At 46.1% G+C, this 25,109-nt stretch overlaps 1 protein-coding gene across 9 annotated transcripts in view; it reads left to right on the top strand.

Moving 5' to 3' along the window:
- LOC138743094 (glutamate receptor 1-like) overlaps positions 1–25,109 on the top strand; it is a 114,780-nt gene that overhangs the window by 33,512 nt on the left and 56,159 nt on the right. For all 9 annotated transcript variants that reach the window (XM_069897918.1, XM_069897920.1, XM_069897917.1 and 6 more), the window contains 3 exons: positions 1,397–1,507; positions 3,727–3,933; positions 5,417–5,787. In XM_069897918.1, coding sequence (XP_069754019.1) covers positions 1,397–1,507; positions 3,727–3,933; positions 5,417–5,787 — 689 coding nt within the window. The remainder of the gene's footprint in view (positions 1–1,396; positions 1,508–3,726; positions 3,934–5,416; positions 5,788–25,109) is intronic.

Raw genomic sequence — 25,109 nt, 5'->3', positions numbered from 1 at the left:
GGTTAAGTGAGTGGGCCAGGGTCTGGCAGCTGGAGGTTAAGTGAGTGGGCCAGGGTCTGGCAGCTGGAGGTTGTGAGTGGGCCAGGGTCTGGCAGCTGGAGGTTAAGTGAGTGGGCCAGGGTCTGGGAGTTGGAGGTTAAGTGAGTGGGCCAGGGTCTGGCAGCTGGAGGTTAAGTGAGTGGGCCAGGGTCTGGGAGTTGGAGGTTAAGTGAGTGGGCCAGGGTCTGGCAGCTGGAGGTTAAGTGAGTGGGCCAGGGTCTGGCAGCTGGAGGTTAAGTGAGTGGGCCAGGGTCTGCCAGCTGGAGGTTAAGTGAGTGGGCCAGGATCTGGCTGCTGGAAGTTAAATGAGGGGGCCAGGGTCTGGCAGCTGGAGGTTAAGTGAGTGGGCCAGGGTCTGGCAGCTGGAGGTTAAGTGTGTGGGCCAGGGTCTGGCTGCTGGAGGTTAAGTGAGGAGGCCAGGGTCTGGGAGATGGAGGTTAAGTGAGTGGGCCAGGGTCTGGCAGATGGAGTCCATCTTGTTAAATGTGAGGTTATCTACTTTGGAAGGGAAAGTAATAAATCAAACTTTTTTTGCTAAAATGAGAGAGTCAGATAAACTCTAGCTTGACCAGTAAGAGGATGAGTTTGTAGGTGCTGCAGGTTATCAGGAAGGAAAATGGATGGTGGCCGTCATTGTGTGAAGGGTTTCCTGAAGATCCGGGAGGTTGATTCCTTGGGCAGGTGAGACTGGAACTGGGGACAACGCTCTCACGATTCAGGAAGTATGTTTAGGACAGAGATGAGGAAGAACTGCTTTTCCCAGAACTTACAGAATTCTCTGCCTAAGCCCTTCCTTATTGTGTGCACATCAACCAATCAGTGCAGCCTCTCCTCAGGCCATCCCAGGCAAGATCTGCACCCGTTCTACTAGGGAACTGAGCACGGTTCTCCAGCTGTGGCCCAGAACAGGGTGCTCCCTCCAACTGTGGCCTGACATGATCTGCGAACCTGTGCTCTTACCTCTCTGTATCCATGCCACATGGAAGAGGAAATGGGGGAAGGAAAGAAGGGGTTTTAGCTCAAAGAATGTGGGGCAGGTGGGGAGAGGGAGACTGGTGAGAGTTGGGAAGGGGAGAAAGGGAGGGAATGCACAGGGAAGGATCAGGGAGGGAGAGGGAGATACTGGGGGAGTGGCTGAGGAGAGGGAGAGTGGGTGGGGAGGGAGGGTGGGGGTGGGGAGAAGGTGGAGATGAGGGTGGGGGTAAAGGAAGGGATTGGGGAGGGTGGGTAGGTGAGTGAGGTTGGGGGGAGTTGACAAGAACCATTGCTGAGTTTGTCCCACTGACCCCTCAGGTTACCGTGAGTGGGTGGTGTCCCTCCCCTGCTTACAGTGCCTCTGTCATTGCCTGGTTTACAGATTGGATATTGGAATGAAGACGACAAGTTTGTCGCAACCTCAGGCGAACTCCACATCAGCAACGACACGACTGGCATCCAGAACCAAACCTACATCGTAACCACAATCCTGGTATGGGGAAGGAAGCACTTGCTGGGGGGTACACCATGATTATCGCAAAAGTCAAAACACGGAGCTGGAGAAACTCAGCAGGTCAAACAGTGAACTTTATTGAGCCCTTCACCAATGTCTTCTTTGGCTTGGCTTCGCGGACGAAGATTTATGGAAGGGGTAAAAAAGTCCACGTCAGCTGCAGGCTCGTTTGTGGCTGACAAGTCCGATGCGGGACAGGCAGACACGATTGCAGCGGTTGCAAGGGAAAATTGGTTGGTTGGGGTTGGGTGTTGGGTTTTTCCTCCTTGTACACCAATGTACAAGCAATGTATAGGCAGGTGGCCGAACCAACAGGCGCCTGCCTACATTATGCTCATATCTTGATCAGAATTTATTGTCATGGACAAGTCATGAGATTTGTTGTCTTGTGACAGTGTCACAGTGCAAACATTCATAGAAACCTTTCAAAAATAAATAAAAACAGTGCACGAAAAGTCAAAGTGAGGCAGTGTCTGGTTCATAGATCATTCCGGAATCTGATGCCAGAGGGGAAGAAGCCGTCCTTGTGCCGCTGAGTGCTCGTCTTCAGGCTCCTGGACCTTTTTCCTGATGGTATCAGAGTGAAGAGGTCCTGGCCTAGGTGGTTGGGATCCTTGAGGATAGAGACTGCACTTTTAAGACACCGCCTCATATATCCTCAATGGAGTGAAGTCTGGTGCCTGTGATGTCACAGGGCAAGTTAACAACACTCTGGAGTTTATATTTGTCCTGAGAGTTGGCGCCTCTGTACCAGGCAGTGATGCAACCAGCCAGAATCATCTCCATGGTATACCTGTAGAGATTTACGAGAGTCTTCAGTGATGTACCGAATTGCCTCAGACACCTCACAACGTATAGCTGCCGGCGAGCCTTCTTCATGATTGTATCAATGTGGAGTCTCCAGGACAGATCCTCGAGATGTTGACACTCAGGAATTTGAAGTTCTTGACCCTCTCCACTACTGAGTCCTAGATGAAGACTGGGCCATGTTCCCCTGACTTCCTCCTGACATCCACCATTATCTCCTTGATTTTGCTGACGTTGAGCACTAGGTTGTTGATGTGACACTACTCAATGAAGGGCTCCAGCCCGAAACGCTGGTTTCAGATCATTATCTTTGATATATAAAGTACACGGTTTGACCTGCTGAGTTTCCCCATAGTCGTGTTTTTACTCCAACCATGATGTCTGCAAGACTTTTGTGTTTGACCTCCATCATTAGTATAGCCTGATCTGCTGGGACTCCCTACAGCCTCAACATTTTACAATGTTTATATTCATGCGCTCTTTGTAATTGTCCCTATTCACCCCTTAACTGGACGACTTCATCCCAGTGTTCAGGAGCCCAGTTTCAATTGCTGCGGTCAGAGTTTGGTCCCGGCCATTGGTAAACCATTCTGTGGCTTCGCATCAAAGGGGTCACCTTACAAAACCACTTATTGCTGAAATTGTCAGACCTCGTGGGAAGTGATGGGTCGCTAATGTTTGGAGGACTGTGTGGTGCCAAGATGGTAAGGGAGGGTGGCAGCATAGGAACTCCATCTCCTGCTCCCAACCAGGCTGCACCTGGGACAGTCTTTCCAACTGGGGCATCCTGGGCGAGTGATGGTGTCCAAGAAGGCCTGCAATTGGATGGTCAATGACTACATTTATTTTAAATTTAAATTCAGACATACAGAACGGTAACGCCCTTTTGGCCCATAAGCCCGTGTTGCCCAATTTACACCCAATTGACCTACAACCTCTCCAGTACATTTTGAAGGGTGGGAGAAAACCGGAGCCCCCGGGGAAACCCCACACAGACATGGGGAGAACATACCAACTCCTTACAGATTCAAACCCGTTTCGATCACTGGCGCTGTAAAGGCATTGTGGGAAGCACTCTGCTAACCGTGCCACCCTCTGTGATAAGATGCCCAAGGCTCAGCCTCATTGCATGAGCTCTGTGATTGGATGCCAGGGTTAAACCCATTGTTTGAGAGATCTGTGATTGGTCACCCAAGGCTCTGCCCCATTGTTTGAGCTCTGTGATTGGATGCCCGGGGTCAGCCCCATTTTTGAGCTCTGCGATTGGATGCCCAAGGTCTGCCCCATTGTTTGAGATCTGTGATTGGATACCCAGGATCTGCCCTATTGTTTGAGCTCTCTGATTGGATGCCCAGGATCTGCCCCATTGTTTGACCCCCATGTCTTTACAGGAGCCCCCGTATGTGATGCTGAAGAAAAACCAAGAGCAGCTCGAGGGGAATGATAAGTATGAGGGTTACTGCGTTGAGCTGGCTGCTGAGATCGCCAAGCACGTGGGCTTCAAGTACAAGCTGGCCATTGTGGCCGACGGGAAGTATGGAGCCCGCGACCCCGAGAACAAAGTGTGGAACGGGATGGTTGGCGAGCTCGTGTATTCCGTGAGTGTCCTGTGACCTTGTCGATGTTCTCTGCATGCAGACTAAAGGCAGGCAGCACCAGCCTAAGTCTCACGAGGACCACAGAAGGTCTGAAAGGGGTGGCATGGTTAACGTAGCAGTTAGGACAACACTATTACAGCGGCAGCGACCGGAACCAGGGTTCAAATCCCGCGGCGTCTTTAAGGAGTTTGTACGCTCTCCCCGTGTCTGCTGGGTTTTCCCCAGGTGCCCCGGTTTCTTCCCACATACTGGGGTGAGTGAGATAATTGGTCACATGGATGCATTTGGGTGATGTGGTTTCATGGGTTTGAAGGGCCTGTTACTGTGCTATGTCTAAATAGTTTAACAAAAAAACATTAAGCCTTTCCCATGTGAGAGTGACCGAATCCAAGCAGAGACACAGCCCCATGAGGTGGAGGGGTCAAGGTTTATTTGGTAGAAGAAATAGTTGGACAGAGAAAATTCAAAATTCAGACATTCAAAGAAACTTGGGATCCTCGTGCAGGATCCCCTAAAGGGTGATCTCCAGGTTGAGTTGGTGGTGAAGAAGGAGAATGCAGTGTTGGTATTTTTCTCTCCATCCAAATAAAAGTCTATTCCTTCTGCCTGGAGTGAAGGGATTAGCATATGAAGAATGTTTGACGGATCTTGGACTAGACTCCAAAGAGTTCAGAAGAATGAGGGGACCTCACAGGAACATTTTGAATGTTTAAGGCCTGGACAGAGTAGACGTGGCAAAGTAGTTTCCCATGGTGGGGGAGTCCAGGACAAGGATTGAAGGGAACCCATTTAAAACAGATGCGGAGGAATTTCTTCAGTGGGGAACTCTGGAACTTGCTGCATGAGCAGCTGTGGGGGCCAGGTTGGGTGTGTTTAAGGCAGAGATTGATAGGTATCTGAATAGTCAAGGTACCAAAGGTTTATGGGGAGGAGACGGAAGTGGGGCAGGGTGGGTGAATGGATCTGCTCATGAGGTGGAAATGTCAAATACTAGAAGGCGAAGGGGAAAGTTGAAAGGATATGGTCTGAGGTCAGGTTTTTCCACAGAGAGCGGTGGTGCCTGGATCAGGCTATCAGCGGAAGCAGAGAGGAGCAATGTTGGAGAGGCATTTAGTTGGACACATGAACAGAGGGAAATTGAGGCACAGTCCAAGCAGATGGGATCAGGTGAATTTGGCATGTGGCCAGCACAGATATGCTGGGCCAAATGGCCTGTTTCAGTGCTGCACTGTGAATGTGTGGCAGTTCATTGAACAATAAGCTTTGGTTTTTGGTCCAGTCCCTCCATGATCTAAGGAGATGACCATGGACTCTTCCCCACAGTTACTGTTGTCATGTGAAAATCACAGCAGCCAGTGGTGCACAGCAGGATCCCACAGAGGCTGAGCAGAGCATGGTGTTGTTGGTGATGATTGAATGTGGGTCGGACCCTGGGGGAGTCACCTGGTGAATGGGTTTTCACTGGTGCGCTGTTGTCTTTCAGAAAGCTGACATTGCAGTGGCTCCACTAACCATCACCTTGGTCCGAGAGGAGGTCATCGATTTCTCAAAACCTTTCATGAGTTTGGGAATCTCTATTATGATTAAGAAGCCGCAGAAATCCAAACCTGGAGTGTTCTCCTTCCTCGACCCCTTGGCATATGAGATCTGGATGTGCATCGTGTTTGCCTACATTGGTGTGAGTGTCGTGCTGTTCCTGGTCAGTAGATTCAGCCCCTACGAGTGGCAGACAGAGGAATATGAAGAAGGGCCAGATGCGCAGGGTCTTGAGCAGACCAACGAGTTTGGAATATTTAACAGTCTCTGGTTTTCCCTGGGTGCCTTCATGCAGCAAGGATGCGATATTTCGCCAAGGTTGGTCTCTTACACTTCACCTCTGTGCACTTTGGTTCTAATTTGATGCCCTGGTGCAGATATTATTCAATTTATTTAAGTGGATCTTCTTATTCCATCCCAAAAGAACATTAATATTTCAAAGGGGTAGAAGGATTTTGAATAATTAGTCCGGGGTGGCCACATACAGAAAAATATAAGGATTCACAGGCCAAACAATATTAATCTGGGCTGTGTTTAACCAGTTATACTGCAAGAAAAACTGTGTTTTTAGTCCAGAAAACCCTTGTGCCATCGAAAATTCATTTTCTATCAATATAACTATACGACTCTAGTGAATAATTTAACTGCTGACGTTGCAGTAGTTTATTGATGTCCTCTCATATTACAATTGGCATTTTTGTATCTGCTGCTCTTTAATTTAAACGAATACAAAAATCTTTTTTAAAAAAAAAACTTTAATTCAAAAAGTAGTCTAAAATAAGAACAGGAGAAAAGATCAAGAAAGGGGCCAGGCCATCTCCAACATTCCTCCACAACTCTCAGTGAATCCAGTTCATGGCCCAAGTGTCCACCTTAATGATTATGATGTAATGTGGAAATCTGTAGATAGGCAATGAAAGTTAACTGATTCTTTGCAAACACACTTCCCCTTGACTTCTGTGAAAAACTATTCATTTTCCCACTGTGTCTGAAATTTGCAGCAATCCCTTGCTATTTTCCATCATTTTGGTTTCGCCATGTTTCATCGACTAAGATAAATGTTTATAAATGTTCACTAAGGTGAACATTTTCATCGATGAGTAACATTTCAACGGTCAAAATGGCAGCGACAAAATTAAGAAGTGCAATGTACATACAGTGTAAATATGTTGTTAAGACTATGTTCTAATGGGCCATTTAAAGATGTCATGGGCCGCTCCTGGATTAGGGGGAGGATTTATCTGTGTGTGGATGTGGGCAGGTGATGTGAAGGACTATCGCTGATCTTGGTGATAAATATTCACCATCCCATGCTTTGGAGGTGGCATCACATGGCTCCCAGTGTGAGGGAGAGTTGCAACAGGGCTTCCAGGGCTCCTTGTTTAGATGCATAGTGGAATCCACCTGCTGATCCCAGCAACAAAGGGACACTGAGAAATGGATCAGTGGGAAATATGGAGTAATATTCGGCATGGAGTAGATGGGCAGAAGGGCTTGCTTCTGTGCTGTAGTGTTCTACAGTTTAATGGTTCTATGAGAGCTGCTTTGACCTTGCACGAGCCCTGATGGAGTCTGAATCTGGGTAGGCAACACCACCCCCAGGGACAGGGTAGGGTTAAAGCCCACCCCTGAGTGGGTTAAAGTCTATCCCTGGGTTGTCCCAAAAATGGTCAGTGAACAATTTGGATCAGAGCCCTTTACTGAGGCTGAAGTGGGAAGAGGTGATATCATGTATATCAGGGCAGTGAATCTGCGGAGGTGCCTCGGGGTAATGGGTAATTGGACAGAAAATGTGATAGATGGAGAGACGGAGAGGGAGCGAACGTCGTGTGGGTGATGGGAATTACTTTTCTGTTTTTACTTTTATCTCTAATCTCCCCCTCTCCCTCAAATCATTTACATATATTGTGAATAATTGTGGTCTTGGCACCTTTATGATGTGACATATCTGCTCCTGCACACAATCCCTTAACCAATGAAGGCATGTGCTCCAAACACCTCTTTCACCACCCTCTTTCCATTGCCACCTACATGGAATTATGTACCTGTACCCCAAGTTTCTCAGTTCTACCTGCAGACAAGGGTGATGCTGTTAAGACCTGGTACACTCAGATGTCTCCTCTTACTTATCGCTCCGACAGGACCCCACCAACACTCATCAGACCACTGTATCGCACACCATCTCTGAACTCATCACTTCTGGTGATCTCCCTGGCACGACCTCCCACCTCATTGTTTCCCAACCCTGCGTTGGTTGTTTCTAACTCCTTCCTCAGATCCACATTGTGTCCTCGTGCTCCTGTCCCATCAAATTACCTCGACTCCATTTTGGAGTCATGTAGGTGCTCCCTCCCCACCTACATTTCGGAAAATTCACACTCCCTCCATCACTTCAACAAATTCCAGTTCCTTCAACTCAATCACTTCTTGTTTACCATGAACATCCGTCACTACACACCTCTACCTCCATGCCGAAGGCCTCAAAGCCTTTTGTTTCTTTCTATTCAATAGATCCATAGAATGCTACAGCACAGAAAGCAGGCCATTTGGCCCCTCTACTCTGTGCTGACCATTATCTTGCTCGTCCCACTGACCTGCTCCCATTCCATTAACCCTCCAGACTTCTCCCTTCCATGTATCTATTTATTCTTAAAACACACAATTGAATGCACATTCGCCACATCAGATGGCAGCTTATTCCACATTCTCACCATTCTCTGAGTGAAGAACTTCCCCCTAATGTTTCCCCTAAACCTTCCACCTTTCAGCTTAAAACTATGACCTCTTGTATTTATTCCCCCCCCCCCCGCCCAAATCTAAATGGAAAAGGCTGACTCACATCTACTCTCATCTTGTAAGCCTCGATCAAATCTTCCCTCATTCTTTTTCGGTCCAAGGAATAAAGTCCTAACCTGTTTGATCTTTCCCTATAACCCAACCAGTCCCTCTCCACCACCACCCTCCTCCGGCTGGTAATACGTCCTCACCCTCAATAATTTCTCCCACTTTCATCTACTTTCTCCAGGTCAAAGGAGTGGCCCTGGGTATCCACAAGGGCCCCAGCTATCCCTGGCCTTGTGGAGAAATCTATGCCACAATCCTACACAGGCGAGGCCCCTCAACTCATCCTCCGTTACATCGATGACTGCTTTTCTGCTGCCTCATGATGACTACGTCAATGAGCTTGTCGACTTTATCTACTTTTCTGCCAACTCTACCCTGAGCTCCAATTCATTTGGACCATCTCTAGCAACACTCTCTTTTCTCGATCTCTCCGTCTCCCTTTCTCAGGAGACAAATTTATGATAGAAAAACCCACCAACTGCCACAGCTACCTCGATTACGTCTTCCATCACCTTGTCCCCTGTCACCCATTCCCTTCTCAATTTCTCAGTCTCTGTTGCATACGCTCCCAGGACAAGGTCTTCCATGCCAGATCATCACAGATGTCCTCCTTCTTCAAACAATGTGGCTATCCTTCTACCATCATCAACTCGCCCCTCACCCACATATCCTCCATTGTCCACACCTCTGCCCTGGCCCCCACCACCCCCACGAGCAACAAGGACAGCATTCCATAGTCCAACCTCTCCTTAACAAATCCTTTATTCCCTGGAGTTAAAGAAAATCTGCAGATGCTAGGATCGAGTGCAATACACAAGGACAGGATTCCACTTGTCCTCACCTACTACCCAATCAGCCTGCACATCCAACACATCCTCCTCCACCATTTCTGCCTCCTATTATGTGATCCCACCACCAGACACATCTTCCCCTCTCCACCTTCCGCTCCTCCCTCCCCATCAATCGTCCCCTGTGACTACTGGAGATGCTCCCACACCCCCTTCCTCACCACAGTTTGGGGCCCCAAACAGTCCGTCCGGGCAACGTTTCACTTGTGAATCTGCAGGTCACCTACTGAATCTGGTGGTCCCACTCTACATCGGAGAGACTGGACGCAGACGGGGTGATTGCATCATTGAGCACCGTGTCCACTACAATAGCATAGATATCACAGCGGCCACCCATTTCAATACCCTATCTCATTCCCTTGCTGACATGTCTGTCTATGATTTCATGCACTGTTAGACACAGACCTCCCACAAATAGTGCTCTGTGATTAGTAAGGGATTACCTAAGGTGATACGTGAGTGGAAAGGGAAGGTTGAGAACCACTGCTCTGGACCCAATTGTTACTGAAATATTTTGCTTTAATAAAAATGGTCATTGGCCCATTTCCTTTGGAGTTATGAAACCATGCACATAACGAGTCAATGACGGACGATTAAAACAGTTTGCAGATGACATGAAGGTTGGAGGAGTTGTGGATAGTGTAAAAGTTTATCATAGGTTACAACAGGATATGGACAGGATGTAGAGTTGGGCAGTTGGAGGAATGAGTTCTAGAGTCATGAGTTAATGTGGCTGCTCTATAAAACACTGGTGAGATCTCACTTGGAATATTATGTTCAGTTCTGGTCGCCTCATTACAGGAAGGATTATTCCCCGGAGTTAAAGAAAATTTGCAGATGCTGGGATCGAGTGCAATACACAAGCATGCTGGAGAGACTTCCACAGGGTGTAAAAGATCACCTCCATTTCAGGCCTGGGACCTCTGTCTGCAAAAAGGGAAAATGGGTAGAAGCCTGAATAAAAAGGTGGGGGTGGAGAGAGGAAGAGGAGGACTAACAGTAAATATGGGTAAAAATGGATACAGGTGGGAGGGTAGGAGAGAGAAAAGCTGAGAAGTGACAGGGAGAGAGGTTGGAGGGATAAGAAGAGTCAGGGGGAAGGGAAAGGGGTAGGTCAGAAGAGGTTGATGTTAATGTCATCTGAATGTTAATGTCATCTGGAAATCCCTGCAGAATTCCAATGGATCCTTAATCCCAGCTGTTCTTTCTCCTCTTCCCCTGTGACCTTGGTGTTGAATTTATTCCCTCCAGTGGCCCAGACGGTTTTATCCAACTGATCAACTTGTTGAACTCTGTTTCCTCACGGCGGTGAACTGCTGAACAGGTTGAGCAGGAGTTGTGGGGGCTTATAACTGTGGTGGAGAGCAGATTCCAGTGGATACATTGAAGTTGTTTATGGCAAAACATTTAAGCAGTCTTGTGTTTGTTCTAAACACAAGTTTTATTGAACCTTCAAATTCACTGATATTCTGAGCCGTAGGCTGAAGTGTATCAACACATTACCAAAGGAATGATTTATTGTTTTATGTATAGAGAGTGTATTGTGCTGTAGTAATCAGTTTCTCATCCAGAACTGCATTCGTCTCAGCTAAGTATGCAATCGAGTATATGAACCTCATCGTTCACATATAGTCAGGTACAAATGTGTCATTCCCTGCTGTGCTTATTGGAGTCAACTAAATCCAATCATTCTGTACTGTGGAGTGGGCCAAAGGCTTTCTCTCATTGTCTTTATTTCCAGGCCTATTATTCATGATGTTTGTATGCACTAGCAAGGACTCAAGGCTGTTGTGTATTGTGCGTATCACGGAATGTACCAAGATGGTCACTGTGTGAAGAACTCTGCAGTGTTTCCCAGCTCCCACTGTTGGTGCCACAGGGAATACTAAAACTTGGGACACCGAGCTCAGTCCGGTCTGGCCCGGGACACCAAGCTCAGTCTCTCACTGCTGTTCATCATGAACAGTTTATTGAACACTTCTCACTGTTGTACATCAGTTACAAAAAATAATCTCTCCTGTTGTTTAAGGTGCAAAGAGATGTGTACAATCCATATACCAATATATAATCATTTATATTCACAGTTTATATATATATATTGACATTTGTTGTAAGCCTGTTATCCACGTCATCGATGTTCTGGGATGACTCACACGGTATTCTGTTCACTGTGAACAAGCAGTGTTTAAATCCTATTGAAACTGACAGGTGTGTGTGTGTGTGTGTGTGTGCGCGTTCACGTGTGCAATTCCAATACAAGTATTGATCCGAACCAATGTTCTCTGAGCAGAATACGCAACAGATAATTTGTAATGGTACATGCCAAGTGCTCGATCCTGACATTTTCCAAGGTCGGTTGTTTATCTGGTTACATTTTCCAATCTGTCTCACACTGGGATTACGAAGAGTTTTAAAATACAAATCCCCTCACTTGTTGTTTTGAATATGGAGGAGTTTTTTTCAACCAGGGATATCACCGAGTTTTCATTAATTGGTTAATCATTATACTGTGGTGTATTCCAGTGAGTTTGTTGTTGTTCTCAGTCTGTATTGAAGGCCATAAATTGGTGCTTGAAGCTCTGCAGAGTGCACTGTGGTGTACGTATCATTCCTCACTGGCAGGTTTACTCACTGTGAATTCTAGTAAATCCTTGTACCCACTTTGTCAGTCATTGTCCTAGAGTGCTGCAGCATGGAAACAGGCTCCCAGACCCAATTGTCCACATTGCACAATGCGGCTTTGTGTTCTAGTTCCACTTGTCCACGTTAGGCCCATACCCTGCAATCCCCTCCCATCCATGGAATTATCCAAGTGTTTCGGAGGGGAAGCTGACATCCCTGCCTCCACCATGACCCCACTGCCCTCTGAATGAAGAACTGAGCCCTGACATCCCTTTCTTACCACCTCACCAGAGAGTTAGGGTCTTTTGTCTTGGATTCTCCCACTCTAGGAACCAGACTGTCACTATTCACCTTATCTATGAGGCCCCACGATTTTATAGACTTTAATAAGATTCCCTTTCAAGCTTCTATGCTCTAATGAAAACAGGCCTAGTTTTTCCATTCTTTTAGAATAAGTCAACATCCATAATTCTGGTAACAACTCCGAAAACCTCTTCTTTCCAACTTTAAAATATCTTTCCTAGAGCTAGGAGATCAAAACTGTACACAATATACCAAGTACAGCCTTACCAATGTCTCGTATAACTTCAACATGATGTCCCGACCAATGAAGGCAAGCTCCCAGATGCTCTCTTCATGACTCCATCCACCTGTGCTGCCATCGTTAACGAGCTCTGTATCTGCATCACCAGGCTCCTCTGCACCACAGCATTCTTCAGTGCCCACTGTTAACAGAGTAAGTCCTGCCCCGCTTCTATTTACCCAAATATTTCACACTTCTCCGAGTAGAACTGAATCTGCCATTCCTTTGCCTAGTTCTGTCCAGCCTAGATCCTGTTGCTAACCCAGATAATCTACTTCACTATCCACCATAGCATATATTTTCATGTCATCAGGCAACTCTACCTTGACACAAGTAAAAACTCAATGCTGAAGAAACTCAGGAGGTCAAACAATGTACTTTATACAGCGAAGATGAAGATACATAATCAACGTTTTGGGCTGAAGCCCTTCATCAAGGTATGAGCAAAATGTGGGCAGGTGCCCAAACTACATAGCAAAGATGAAGATACATAATGGACGTTTTGGCCTTGAGCCCTTCACCAAGATAGGCAAGTGCCTGAATAAAATGGTGGGAGGGAAGGGCGGGGGTACAAGACAGGCCGACAGGCAAGAAGTAATAGGTGGATGAGGGAGGGAGGGAGGGCACACCATCAAACAAGGGGAGGGGTAACGGCTCTGTGATGGAGAGGGAAGGGGGTGGAGAGCTGGAGGAGAGGAGACAGGGATGGTGAAGAGAATGAGGGCAGAGAGTGGGCTGGCAGAAACTGGAGACGTCAATGTTAATGCTGTCCGGTTGGAGAGGGCCCAGAATAAAAATTAGGTGTTGCTCCCCCAATTTACGGGTCGCTTTGATTTGGCAGAGCCTGAGGCCATAGGCAGATGTCTCCGTGCAGGAGTGAGGCACAGAATTGAAATGGGTGGCCAATGGGAGAGATGGTTAGTGAAACAATCTCTGTCTGCACCCAGTCTCTCTAGACAAGACTCTCATCACTCCATCCGCATCAGAGACCAGGATTTCCCAGTGGCCAACACCTGTGCTCCTCCACCTACCCCTCCCCCCACCATTTTGTTCAGGCCCCTGCCTACATTTTACTCATACCTTGATGAAGGACTCAAGCCCGAAAAACACTGTTTATGTATCTTTATCTTTGCAATTGTTTGACCCGCTGATTTCTCCATCATTGAGTTTTTACTTCAACAGCAGTGTCTGCAGACTTTCGTATGTCACTATACCTTGCCAGAAACATCTTTGTCCAAATACTTTCTATCACACAAAACAAATGCCCAAGTCCTAAACCCTGAGTCACTCCATTGGTTCTTCAAACCTCCCTCTGTGACCACTCTCCGACTCCTTTCACCGAGACAACTTTTATCCATTTGGTTCGCTGGCCTCCTCTCCAGTGAACCATAACCTTCCAGCCCAACCTGTATTGTGAGACCATATCAAACATGTAACTAAAATCCACATCATCTGCCTTATCCACATCCACCCTCCTGGTCACCTCTTCAAAAAAATGACCAAGTTCATGAGAAACTATTTCCCACACATAAATTCATGCTGGATCTCTTTAATTTTCCCCTGATCATCTCAATATCAACTGATTCTCTCAGAATCCTCTCCAGCAGTTTTTGACCACTGACATCAGACTGACACATCTGGAATTACCCAGTCCTGTCCTCTAGACCTTCTCCTGTCCTCAGCAAGGAGTTTTAAAAATGTCTGTCAAGGCCCCAACAATTTCCTTCCAGCCTTTCCTCGGTGTAAATGGGATTTCCCCTAGTACATCTATTCCCAAGCTCCAGCTTAACAGCAGAGTTTCTCCTCACCCATTTAAATGTCTATTCCTGTCCTTCTCCAGTCTCTGAGAGACCTGACACCTGACCTGGTTCACTTCCCACTACCTGGTCGCATATAGCCTCCTATTGCTGTAGAAAGTTCTAGACACACTGAACAAAGTCCACTCCATCCAATCCCCTAACAGTTTGGCTTCCCAGTCACTGTTGAGGAAGTTGAAAATTGGCCACAGTGACATCTTTGCAATTTTTATAGACCTCGGCCAACTCTCTACATATTTGTTCCTCCAGTTCCCAGTGACTGTTTGGGTTGCCTCCAGCATAACCCATCAAGGTGACTAACCATAAAACGTGGTGAAGGAGGACCAGAGCTGGATACAGGTGTGATGGGAACAGTGGGAGAGAGGAGGGGAGGTGGGACAATGTTAGTCAGAGATATTGCAATAGTCTTTAGAGAGGACATTGCCAGAGAACTATCATGTGAGGCAGAATGGGAACCATGGATTGTCTGCTTTCTCTGCCTGGCTTCTTGAAGATTGAAAGTTATTTTATTGACATGTAATATTACTCAAAATTCCCTTTCATCTACTGTAAGGTGGACAAAAATTCACCATCACCTGAAATTGCCTGTCAGAGAAAGAGAAGCAAAAGAGAGCCCCCCCCACTCCCCGAGTCACTGAGTGTCTGTGGATTTGCCTCCAACGCTCCCACGGCCATACAGTGTCCACACCATCAGCAACGTGAGGTCCAGATCCAGAGCTCTGACACAATCAGGAAGCCTTCAGGACCCTCGCACCCTCTCACATCCTGGATCCAATGCCTCGGACTCCTTCAGCCAGTCTAGAGCCAGTCTCCAGCAGCCCACAGCCTGGTGGGTTTCTCTCCTCGAGTCACCAACAACCTGCCACCTGTGTGTTCAGCCTCACACCCCCTTGCTAGTCCACTGCCGTGGTCACTGGCCCGTGGGTTATCTCTGCTTCCCCTTCTCAAACAGGAGGGGGGAGGGTGTTGTCACCATTTTCTTGTGCCCTGCGCCAGTCCTCTCCTTCCCTGGAGTTTACAACCCCTTGTAGCTGTGGCTGAAAATAGGTGCTGCCATCATGGGCCCAGACCCATGGTAACAGGGTTTTAAAATGAACCACCATCAGCTCCTTTAATGGGATATTTAAAGCCTGTATGGAGTTGACGGCAGTCGGACCCTGCGGGGGAGCACTGTGTCTCCTCTCCTCGTTGTCCATGGGTCCACGCCAGTGGCACGGGTGCTGTTACAGCAGCTCTGGCATTTTTTTTCCTGACTTTCCTCGACACCATTCCTTCACCATACGGTTCTGCTTCAACGCTGTTCTTTACCTTCTTCACTCTCCTTAATCTCTCCACTTTGGATCTCATCCATTCCTGTTCAGTTAAAAGCCTCATGGGTGAATCTAGCAAATCTCCCAGCCGGAATATTGACCCCCCTCCAGTTCAGGTGTAACCCCTTTCTCTCGTACAGGCCACCTCTGCCCCAGAAGAGATCCAGATTGTGTAAATTTGAACCTCTCCCTCCTGCACCAACAGCTCAGTCACATGTTAAAGTGCTCTATCCTGCTGTTCCCACTCTCACTGACATGTGGCACTGGGAGTCATCCAAAGGTCACAACCTTAGAAGTCATCCAAACTCCCTCTCTTCATTTGCAGGACCTCATCCTACTCCCCACCTGCTTCATTGGTTCTGTGATGGATTATGTTATATTTTATATTGTAGATAGATATGTTTTAAAAGGAGATAAATTGTGTGGGGTCTTTCGTGTTGGTCACAAACAAACACAAACATTTCACAAAACAGATCGCATTTAAAATGTTGGAGCTCTGCTCAAGCCAGACAGTCCAGGCTTCGAGTGCCTTTACAAAAACTTTGAAGAATGCCTATAGAGACTTCACAAGTAGGTGATAATTGGATATGCTGTGGAGTAATGGAATATTGTTTTGGAAAGCAACAGATGAACAGACTCAGAAGATTAGGTCTGGTGCCACAGTCTGAGTGCGGTTTCCTGTTTTAAGAGGGTCATGTGGTTTTCTCTGAGAGAGAGAGAAAATTCAGTTCTACAGTTCAGCAGAAACAGCTGGGACTGGAACAGAACAAGCTGGAAAGCTTTGGAAAACCCCTTTTGGAAGACAGATTGTGAGTTCTGAGTTCAGCTTGTTCAAAACCCATGTGATCTATACAAGAGGAGACGGCTGGCACCTGAGATAAGGGAAACAGAAAAGGAATTCAGTGGTGACCTGAAAGAAAGGTTATCATCTGGAAAACCCTGATGGGGAAAGTTTCTTCGGCAAGACACTGACATGGCTGATCAAAAGGGATCAGTTGTAGGTGTCCAACGAGCAACAAATCTCTCTCTGAAAACCGACAAGAACCTTCCTGAGCAGTAACCATTTACCTTTCAAGTACTAAAACCTGGTGAAATTTATAAATGTTCAATTCTGTGCATGGTTTGAGAATTGCCTGATGCCAGTGAACTTGGAGGAGTGAGAAGTGAGATTGGGCTGTGAATCAAAGAACTTTTCTGAACTTACACACACACATTTCATACATGTGCGCTTAGAATTAGAAGGGGGTTAAGTTAGGTTAAGTAAAATTAATAGTAATAAGTTAGAGTTTAATCCTGTTTTCATGTTAAAGATAATTAAAAACAACATTTGTCTTGGTGAATTTCTATTGCTGCTGAGTTTTTGGGGTCCTCTGGGTCCATAACAGTTCCAATGTGTACCACCATTTCCAGCTACCTTTCCTCAACTTTCAGAATGTTGTGGGCTTTATCTGAAATGTCCCAGACCTTGGCACCTGGGAGGCAACATACCATTCGGGAGTCTCAATCTTGGTCACAGAGTCTCCTGTCAGTCCCTCTGACCACTGAGACCGCTATCACTCTCAGTCTCTGTGTCTACCCCCTTTCTTTCTGAGCCCTGAGCCAGACTTGGTGCCAGAACCATGGCTGCCACGAATTCCTGCTGGGTCAGCCCTCCTAGTGTACTGTCACTGAGAGGATGACCGCAGTGGGTTCCTCCCTCTCCATCCACACCCTCTATCTTCTCAGGTACATCATTTCCCTGTCTGGACCTTGGGCGAGGCCACTTCACTAAAGCTCTTATCTACAATGTCTTCACATCTGGAATGATCTGCTGCACGTTCAGCCGTGCCTCCAGCTCTCCGATCTGTTTAGTCAGGAGTTGCATCTGCAAGCCTTTCCCACACGAGTAGTTGTCAGGGATGCAGGATGTGTCCCTGCATCGCACGTCCTGTGGGACAAGCAGTGGCCACCTCATCTGCAGCAACCTCTGTAACATTTACCTTACCTGCTGTGAACCTTCTGCCTCTGTTCATCCCAGAACTCTCCACCCGAACTCTATCACGGCACTAACAGGTCGAACACTGCCATGCCCAAGATTACCACTCTAACATGGTTATGCTGACGGTGCTACAGAGTTATTCGACCATTTTCCGGAATAGTCCAAACCCCTTCTTTCAAGGTGGTGTCAAGGAATGTGCTAGAACTTCTCATTGACCATTTTCTGTGTACTGAACATTTTATTCAGTCTTTGTACTATGACTGTGTACTGAATATTAGCAGTGAATATATTTAACCTGGGCAGGGATGTAATACTGTTCCCCACTGCACCTACTAAGAAAGATTGAACAGCCAGTTATTTGTTAACCAGAGCCTGTTTCTGTGCTCTCCTGCTCTGTGGTTCTACAAGTGGTAACACTAAGTCCAACTCTCGCTGCTTCGTTCACTGTGGCCGATGATCTTTGTTTTGGAAGTCTATCATCCCATTCCCTGGATTATGCACTTAATGTGCAATGAGAAACATTGCACACGTATCGATGGGTGTTCTGAGACCTACAACACATTGTTCCATATCCTGAGAGGTTCTTGTGCCATAACAGAATTCACGTTTCGGTACACGGAGGGTATACTGAAGCCTACAACTCCCAGTGACATTTCCAAAGCCTCCCTTTCATTGCTTTATTTCAAGTGCCATATTAGCCTGTTTACTCATCGTTGTTTACGAGTAAATCTATTGAATCCACTGCCTAACATGGTGAGGAGTATGCAAATGTCTATTAATGAATTGATAGAACATTTGACTGTTTTATGTGTCAGGTGTAAATCAGTTGTTCCCTCCTGATCATGAAGAATAATATATAAAACCTTTTACTGTGAAATGCTGGTGTGTCTATTTGGACTGGGTCACCTTTTGAGTGTTCTAGTATGTACAGGGAAGGATTGATTCATAGTTTTCGTGAGCAAGGTGTTCTGAATCCTGTACCAGCTGTCTGACTCATTGAAGCTACACTTAATGTTGAGCCAGAACAGATTGAATGAGCCAAATAGTCCCTCTGCGCTGTAACCTGGAATTCCATCAGCTCGATTGTTCCAAATATCTTGTTTACTCTCCAGTGTTCTAAGGAATATACAAAATCCTGTCATCGCTTTTTAAATATAAAATGATGTATTAAAATATTTTGTTCAATTTCACTACAGGGAGAACACTAAAACTGCCTTATTTCTATTGTTTATATTGATATGTATATATTAGGTTATTCAACACAATTTTAACATCTTGCAGTGATGTTATTTATATATTGATGCTGTGGTAGGTGTTCCAAGCCAGGAGATTACTGATTTGTCTAACACGGAATATTCTGGAGTACTATTCGGTGGGTTATGTACAAATTAATAAATGGAAGCCTAACACTTAATTCTTCATGTAATTGGATTATACAAAGTCAAATCAATCATTTGTCGACGCAACACAAGACAGTGACACATGGAAATATGACCTTGTAGCCATCAGTGAAATTTGGTTACAGGAGGGGCACGATTGGCAGCTAAATATTCCAGGATTCCATTGCTTTAGGCATGATGGAACAACAGGGATAAAAGGTGGAGGAGTCGCATTGTTTGTCAGAAAAAACATGGCGGTGCTATGGCAGGATAGATTGGAGGGCTCATCCAGTGACGATATTTTGGTGGAATTGAGGAATGGGAAAGGCATGAAAACACTAATGGGAATGTTTTTTGTTTTTATAGACCCCCCCCTAATGGGCTGAGGGAATTAGGAGAATTTTTTTTAAGGAAATAGCACATATGTGTGGTAAGCATTACAGGAGATTTTTAACTTTCCACACACTGACTGGGACGCCCATCCTGTAAAAGGGCTGGATGGGTTGGAGTTTGCCAAATGTGTTCAGGAAAGTTTTCTAAATCAATACATAGAAGAACCAACTAGAGAGGAAGCAGTATTGGATCTCCTATTAGGGAACGAGATAGGTCAGGTGACAGAGGTTTGTGTTGGGGAACACTGGGTCTAGCGATCATAATACTATTAGTTTTAGGTTAATTATGGAGAAGGATAGGGCTGGGCCAAAGGTTGAGAGTCTTGATTGGAATAAGGCACATTTTGAAGAGATGTTAAAGGATTTAGAGGGTGTGGATTGGGAGATTTATTTTCAGGGAAGGATGTAACAGTTAATTGGAGGATATTCAAAGGGAACATTTTGAGAGTACAGAGTCGGTCTGTCTCTGTGAGGATTAAAGGAAAGGTTAGAAAATACAAGGAGCCTTGGTTTTCAAGGGATATTGGGAATTTGGTTCAGAGGAAGAGGGATGCGTACAACAGGTAGAAATAGCAGGGAATAGATGGAACATAAGGAGTATGGAAAAATCTTAAGAAAGAAATTAGAAAGGGTACAAGGAGATACGAGGTTGCTTTGGCAGGCAAGGTTAAAAAAATAAATCCAAAGGGTTTCTACAAGTACATTAAAAGTAAAAGAGAGGGATAAAATTGGGCCCCGAGGATCAGAGGGGTCGGCTCTGGGAGGAGTCTGAAGAGATGGGGGAAATTTTAAATGAATTCTGCTTATTCCTTGAAGAAAGGCTCAGGCCCGGATCATTCGTGATATATCTTTGTCTCCTATGGATGCTGCGAGAGCGGCTGAGTTCACCCAGTATTTTCGATTTTTTTTTTTAACTACAATCACAGCGTCTGCAGACTTTTGTGTTTCATTCACTGTTTTATCTGTCAGTTGCAAAAAAAAAATCTCCGCTTTTGTTTAAGGTGCAGAGAGATGTGTACAGTCCATATACTGATATATAATCATTAATATTCACAGTTTTATATATACATTGGCATTTGTTGTAAGCCTGTTATCCATATCATCGATGTTCTGGGATGACTCACACAGTATTCTGTTCACTGTGAACAAGCAGTGTTTAAATCCTATCGAAACTGACTGGTGTGTCCATGTGCACGTGCGTGCACTGAGTTAGTAAGTGAGAGTGCGTGCATGTGAGTGGGTGTGTTTCAGGGCTGGAGCATGGTTCCAGTGTTCTCTGGCATATGAGCTGAGTAGAATATATGCCCCAAGGTTGTTGTTAAGCCCATTCCCAGTGGTCTCTGATCTCATAGTATTTCTGAAGCTCTGTGCACTCTTCACACACTTCATTCTGGACCAATGTTTACTGTAAAAAATAACCAACACCTTTGAATCAGTGTTTTGGATTCTGCACCATACTCTGATCCTCCATCACTGGAATATATAGTAGAGCCCACTGGGCAATGTTTAAATGTACTGAGATAGACCGTGCAGCATTCGATCCAATTAACAGTTTATCGAAGCCAAAGGTTCATCATTTTGTCCTCAGGAATGTACCAAAGTTTTGTAACCTTGAAGTATTAGAATCCCAATCACACTCTGTCAAGCTGGTCTGTCATTGATGGAATTCTGAGGCTTACCGTTAACTCTTTGGTGTACCAAGCAATATACTGAGCCTGTGTAAGGGCCTGCTTAGTTTCTCCAGCTTTATGTTTTTACTTAAATAAATATTCTGTGTCTTACCTGCAGTCATTTTTGTTTCAGTTTGCATACGGAAATTTTATTCACAGCTGAGGAGTTTACTAATGACTAACTTTCTTATGAATATACAGTAAGGAACATTTTAAAGGTTATTGTTGCTTTTTTTTGTGGATTCATTTGTACAGTTTGTCCTGCTTTTTCTGTCCCAGTGCACACTGAAGGCCTTTCTGCATGTTTCATGTACCAGTAATGAGTATTCTCACTCCTGTTGTTCCCTTTTTACTGCACGAAGGAATATAGAGTCATCTATTGTTAATGTATGTACTGTGGAATATACCAGACTATGATTCACTGTTTGATGTTGAAGTCAAGTTTATTGTCATCTGATTGTACGAGTACTTTCCGATGAAACAGCATTCTCCGGACCTCAGTGCAAAACACACAGACACACAACCAGACATAACACATATACAGTCAGATAATACATATGCAGGACAATAATTTAATTGATTCAAATTAATAAATAAATATTGTTTAGTAAATATTAGTCTTGGATGGTCAGTGAGAGCATTTCCTTTGGCCGTTCAGCATCCTCACAGCCCGTGGGAAGAAGCTGTTCCTCAGCCTGGTGACACAGGCTCTGATCCTCCTGTATCTCTTCCCCGACAGGAACAGGTGAAAGATGCTGTGTGCAGGGTGGAAAGGGTCCTCAATGATTTTGCCCACCCTCTTCAAACAACAGTCCTAATAGATCACTTTGGTGGGGAGGTGGGGGATGGGAGTTGGGGGGAAGGAAGGGAGACTCCAGTGATCCTCTCTGCCACTCTTATGGTCCTGTGGATTGACCTCCAATCCATTTCTCTGTAACTGTACCCAAACTGTGATGCAGCCAGCCAGGACGCTCTCGATAGAGCAGCTATAGAAGGTTGACATAATGGTGGCCAGTAGCCTTGCCTACTTCAACTTTCTAAGGAAATGCAGTCGCTGTTTCACCTTCCTGACAAGTGAGGAGATGTTGAGCATCCATGATAGGCCACTAGCTATGTGAACTCCAAGGAGCTTGGTGCTCTCCACTCTCTCCAGTACAGAGTTGTTGATGTGTAGAGGAGGGTGGTCGTTCCTGGTCCTCCTGAAGTTCACGATCATCTCTTTTGTCTTGAGATTCAGGTTGTTACTCTTGCACCATTTCACAAGATCTTCCACCTCTTCTCTGTAGTGCAACTCCTCGTTGTTGCTGATGAGGCCAATGACTGTTGGGTCATCTGCAAAGTGGATGATATTGTTGGAGCTGGATCTGGCAATGCAGTCGTGTAGCAGGTACAGGAGTGGGCTGAGCACACAGCCCTGAGTTACCCCAGTGCTCAGCGTGACGGGGCCTGATATTCTACTAAAGACTCGGACAGACTGTGGTCTTTCCGTAATGAAGTTCAGGATCCAGTTACAGAGAGAGGTGTTGATTCCCAGTGAGGACAGCTTCTCCACCAGCCTCTAGGGAATGAATGAGTTAAAGGCCAATTAACAACAGCCTGGTATAAGAGGCGTTGTTCTCCAGGTGGTTCATGATGGAGTGAAGTGACAAGGCTACAGCATCGTCTATTAAATGGTTTCTTCTGTAGGCTAATTGAAGTGGGTGCAATCGTCTCCAGGAGATGTGCTTTGATGTGTTCCATTTGTGTGTTGAGTCCAGGAAAGATCCTTCGAGATAATGACTCCCAAGAACTTAAATCTGCTCACTCTCTACACCGCTGATCCCCCAATGATCACTGGATCATACACATCTGGTTTTTCCTTCCTGCTGTCAGCGTCAGCTCCTTGATTTTGGTGGCATTGTGAGTGAGGTTCTTGTTGAGATTTTTTAAAGGAGGTTACTAAGAGTATTGATAAGGGCAGAGCACTTGATATTGTACATATGGGCTTTAGCAAGGTACAGTGCATGATTGACTACTTCAGTGGGTTCGGGTCCATGGGATCCAGGGCAGGCTGGCAAATTGGATCCAAAATGGGTTTGGTGACAGGAAGCAGAGGGTAAAGGGAAGCTTTTGTGTAGGGAAGTCTGTGACCAGTGGTGAACTGCAGGGTTCAGCGACCGGTGGTGTACCGCAGGGTTCAGCGACCGGTGGTGTACCACAGGGTTCAGTGACCAGTGGTGTACCGCAGGGTTCAGCGACCGGTGGTGTATCGCAGGGTTCAGCGACCAGTGGTGTACCGCAGGGCTCAGTGACCAGTGGTGTATCGCAGGGTTCAGCGACCAGTGGTGTACCGCAGGGTTCAGCGACCAGTGGTGTACCGCAGGGTTCAGCGACCAGTAGTGTACCGCAGGGTTCAGCGACCGGTAGTGTATCGCAGGGTTCAGTGACCAGTGGTGTACCGCAGGGCTCAGCGACCGATGGTGTACCGCAGGGCTCAGTGTTGGCACCTTAGCTTTTTGTAATTTATATCAACTTGGGTGTGAAGGTAGAAGGTCCTGATGAGGAGGTTTCCTGGTGACGTGATGATCGCAGAGGTGAGAAAGAGGGTCTAGGCTACAGCAGATTGGAGATCAGATGGAATGTTGGGCAGAGTGCTGACAGATGGAATTTAATCCAAATAAGTGTGAGGTGATATTTTCTGGGAAGTTACATGGGGGCAGGAGATGTAGAGTAAATGGTCGGGTGCTGAGGAACATTAATGGACAGAGACCCTGGAATTGGAAACACAGGTGGTGATGCTTCCTTTGTAGATTGGTTCAAAGGACATAGTAGTTGGAACGTTATGTACTTGAGTTTGGGTTGACTTGGCTGGATTGCATGTAATACTTTCCTCCCCCCCCCCCCACTGTATCTTGGTACATGTGATAATATTCAATTCAGGTTGTGCTGCAATGTTTGAAAGCACTGGTTAGACACATGGAGGTCTGTGAGCAGTTCTGGTCACCACATGACAGGTAGGATGTGGGTGAAGAAGTTCTGCTGGTTATTGCCTGAATTCAAGGAGTTTAGTTCTAAGGAGAGAGTTTATGGGATGGGTTGGTCTTCCCTGGAGTGAAGCAGGTTGGGTTAGACAGAATTTTGCCATGGCTGGGGTGTTTAAATCAAGAGGCCTCAGGGTTGAGAGAAAGGAGGGGCAAGTTCATTGTGGAGTGGTTGATATCTGGATTGTTCGAGCAAAGAAGGCAGTGGAGGGAGATATAATCACAATGTTTAAAATGCATTCAGACGTACACCTCAGTAGGTACACTGGAGTGGTGTAGATGAGCAAACAGGACAGCGTCAATGTCATGCTCCAAAGTGCCTAGTTCTGTGTTGTTCCACTGCTCCCAAATAAGCCACTAGTTGGTGAAGACACTCCATGGCTTGAAAACTACTTCCCCTGCTTCCAGACCTTCACCAGCCACCTTGTAGCTGGGTCTGCCCTTCTGCTGCCTCTGTCTGAGAGAAGGGTCCAATGCACTTCAGGCAAGTTTAACAGCAGAGTCAGGCATTGCAATTTGCCGGCATGTGTAATGAGCACTGAGCCAGCAGCTGTAATACCTTCTGCAATTTCACTGAACAGACTTCTCAATCTGGGTTCAGGTACGGAGATTATTCAGAAATGGGTTGCATGTTTAGCGCAACGCTATTATAGCACCAGCAATCTGGCTTAAAATCCCGCACTGTCTGTAAGGAGTTTGTACTTCTCCCCGTCTCTGCCTGGGATTCCTTCCACCCTCCAAAATGTACAGGGGTTATGGTATAATTGGGCGGCACTGACTCGTGGGCTGGAAGGAAGGGCCTGTTACCGTGCTGTATATCTAAATGGGAATGAGGAGAGAGAGATGAGACCATCATTATTGTTCACAGATCTCTGTCTATCAACATTTCCACACTGCTCTGCAGGATAGTTGGGAACAGGCATGTTTCCTAAACACTACGGACCTCATTTCTTCATAAGTTCACGCTTTATGTGATGCAGCTGAGAGATTGTAACACCATTGTCGAATGTGCCCTCATCCAGATTGTGTTGCCAAGCTGACTGGGTGAACATCAATGCCAAAACCTGTTTGTTGCCTTGTTGTACACACGTGGGAGCCGCCACACCAGCTCACACTTCTGTGGAATGTCAATTTTTCATGGGGGCAGTCCTCCCGTCGAACCAATGGGAGGCAGTTG

Source organism: Narcine bancroftii, chromosome 9 (assembly GCF_036971445.1).
Source record: "Narcine bancroftii isolate sNarBan1 chromosome 9, sNarBan1.hap1, whole genome shotgun sequence".
NCBI classification, from domain to species: domain Eukaryota; kingdom Metazoa; phylum Chordata; class Chondrichthyes; order Torpediniformes; family Narcinidae; genus Narcine; species Narcine bancroftii.
The sequence above is the reverse complement of the archived record's forward strand: the minus strand, read 5'-3'. Positions and strand labels throughout refer to the sequence as shown.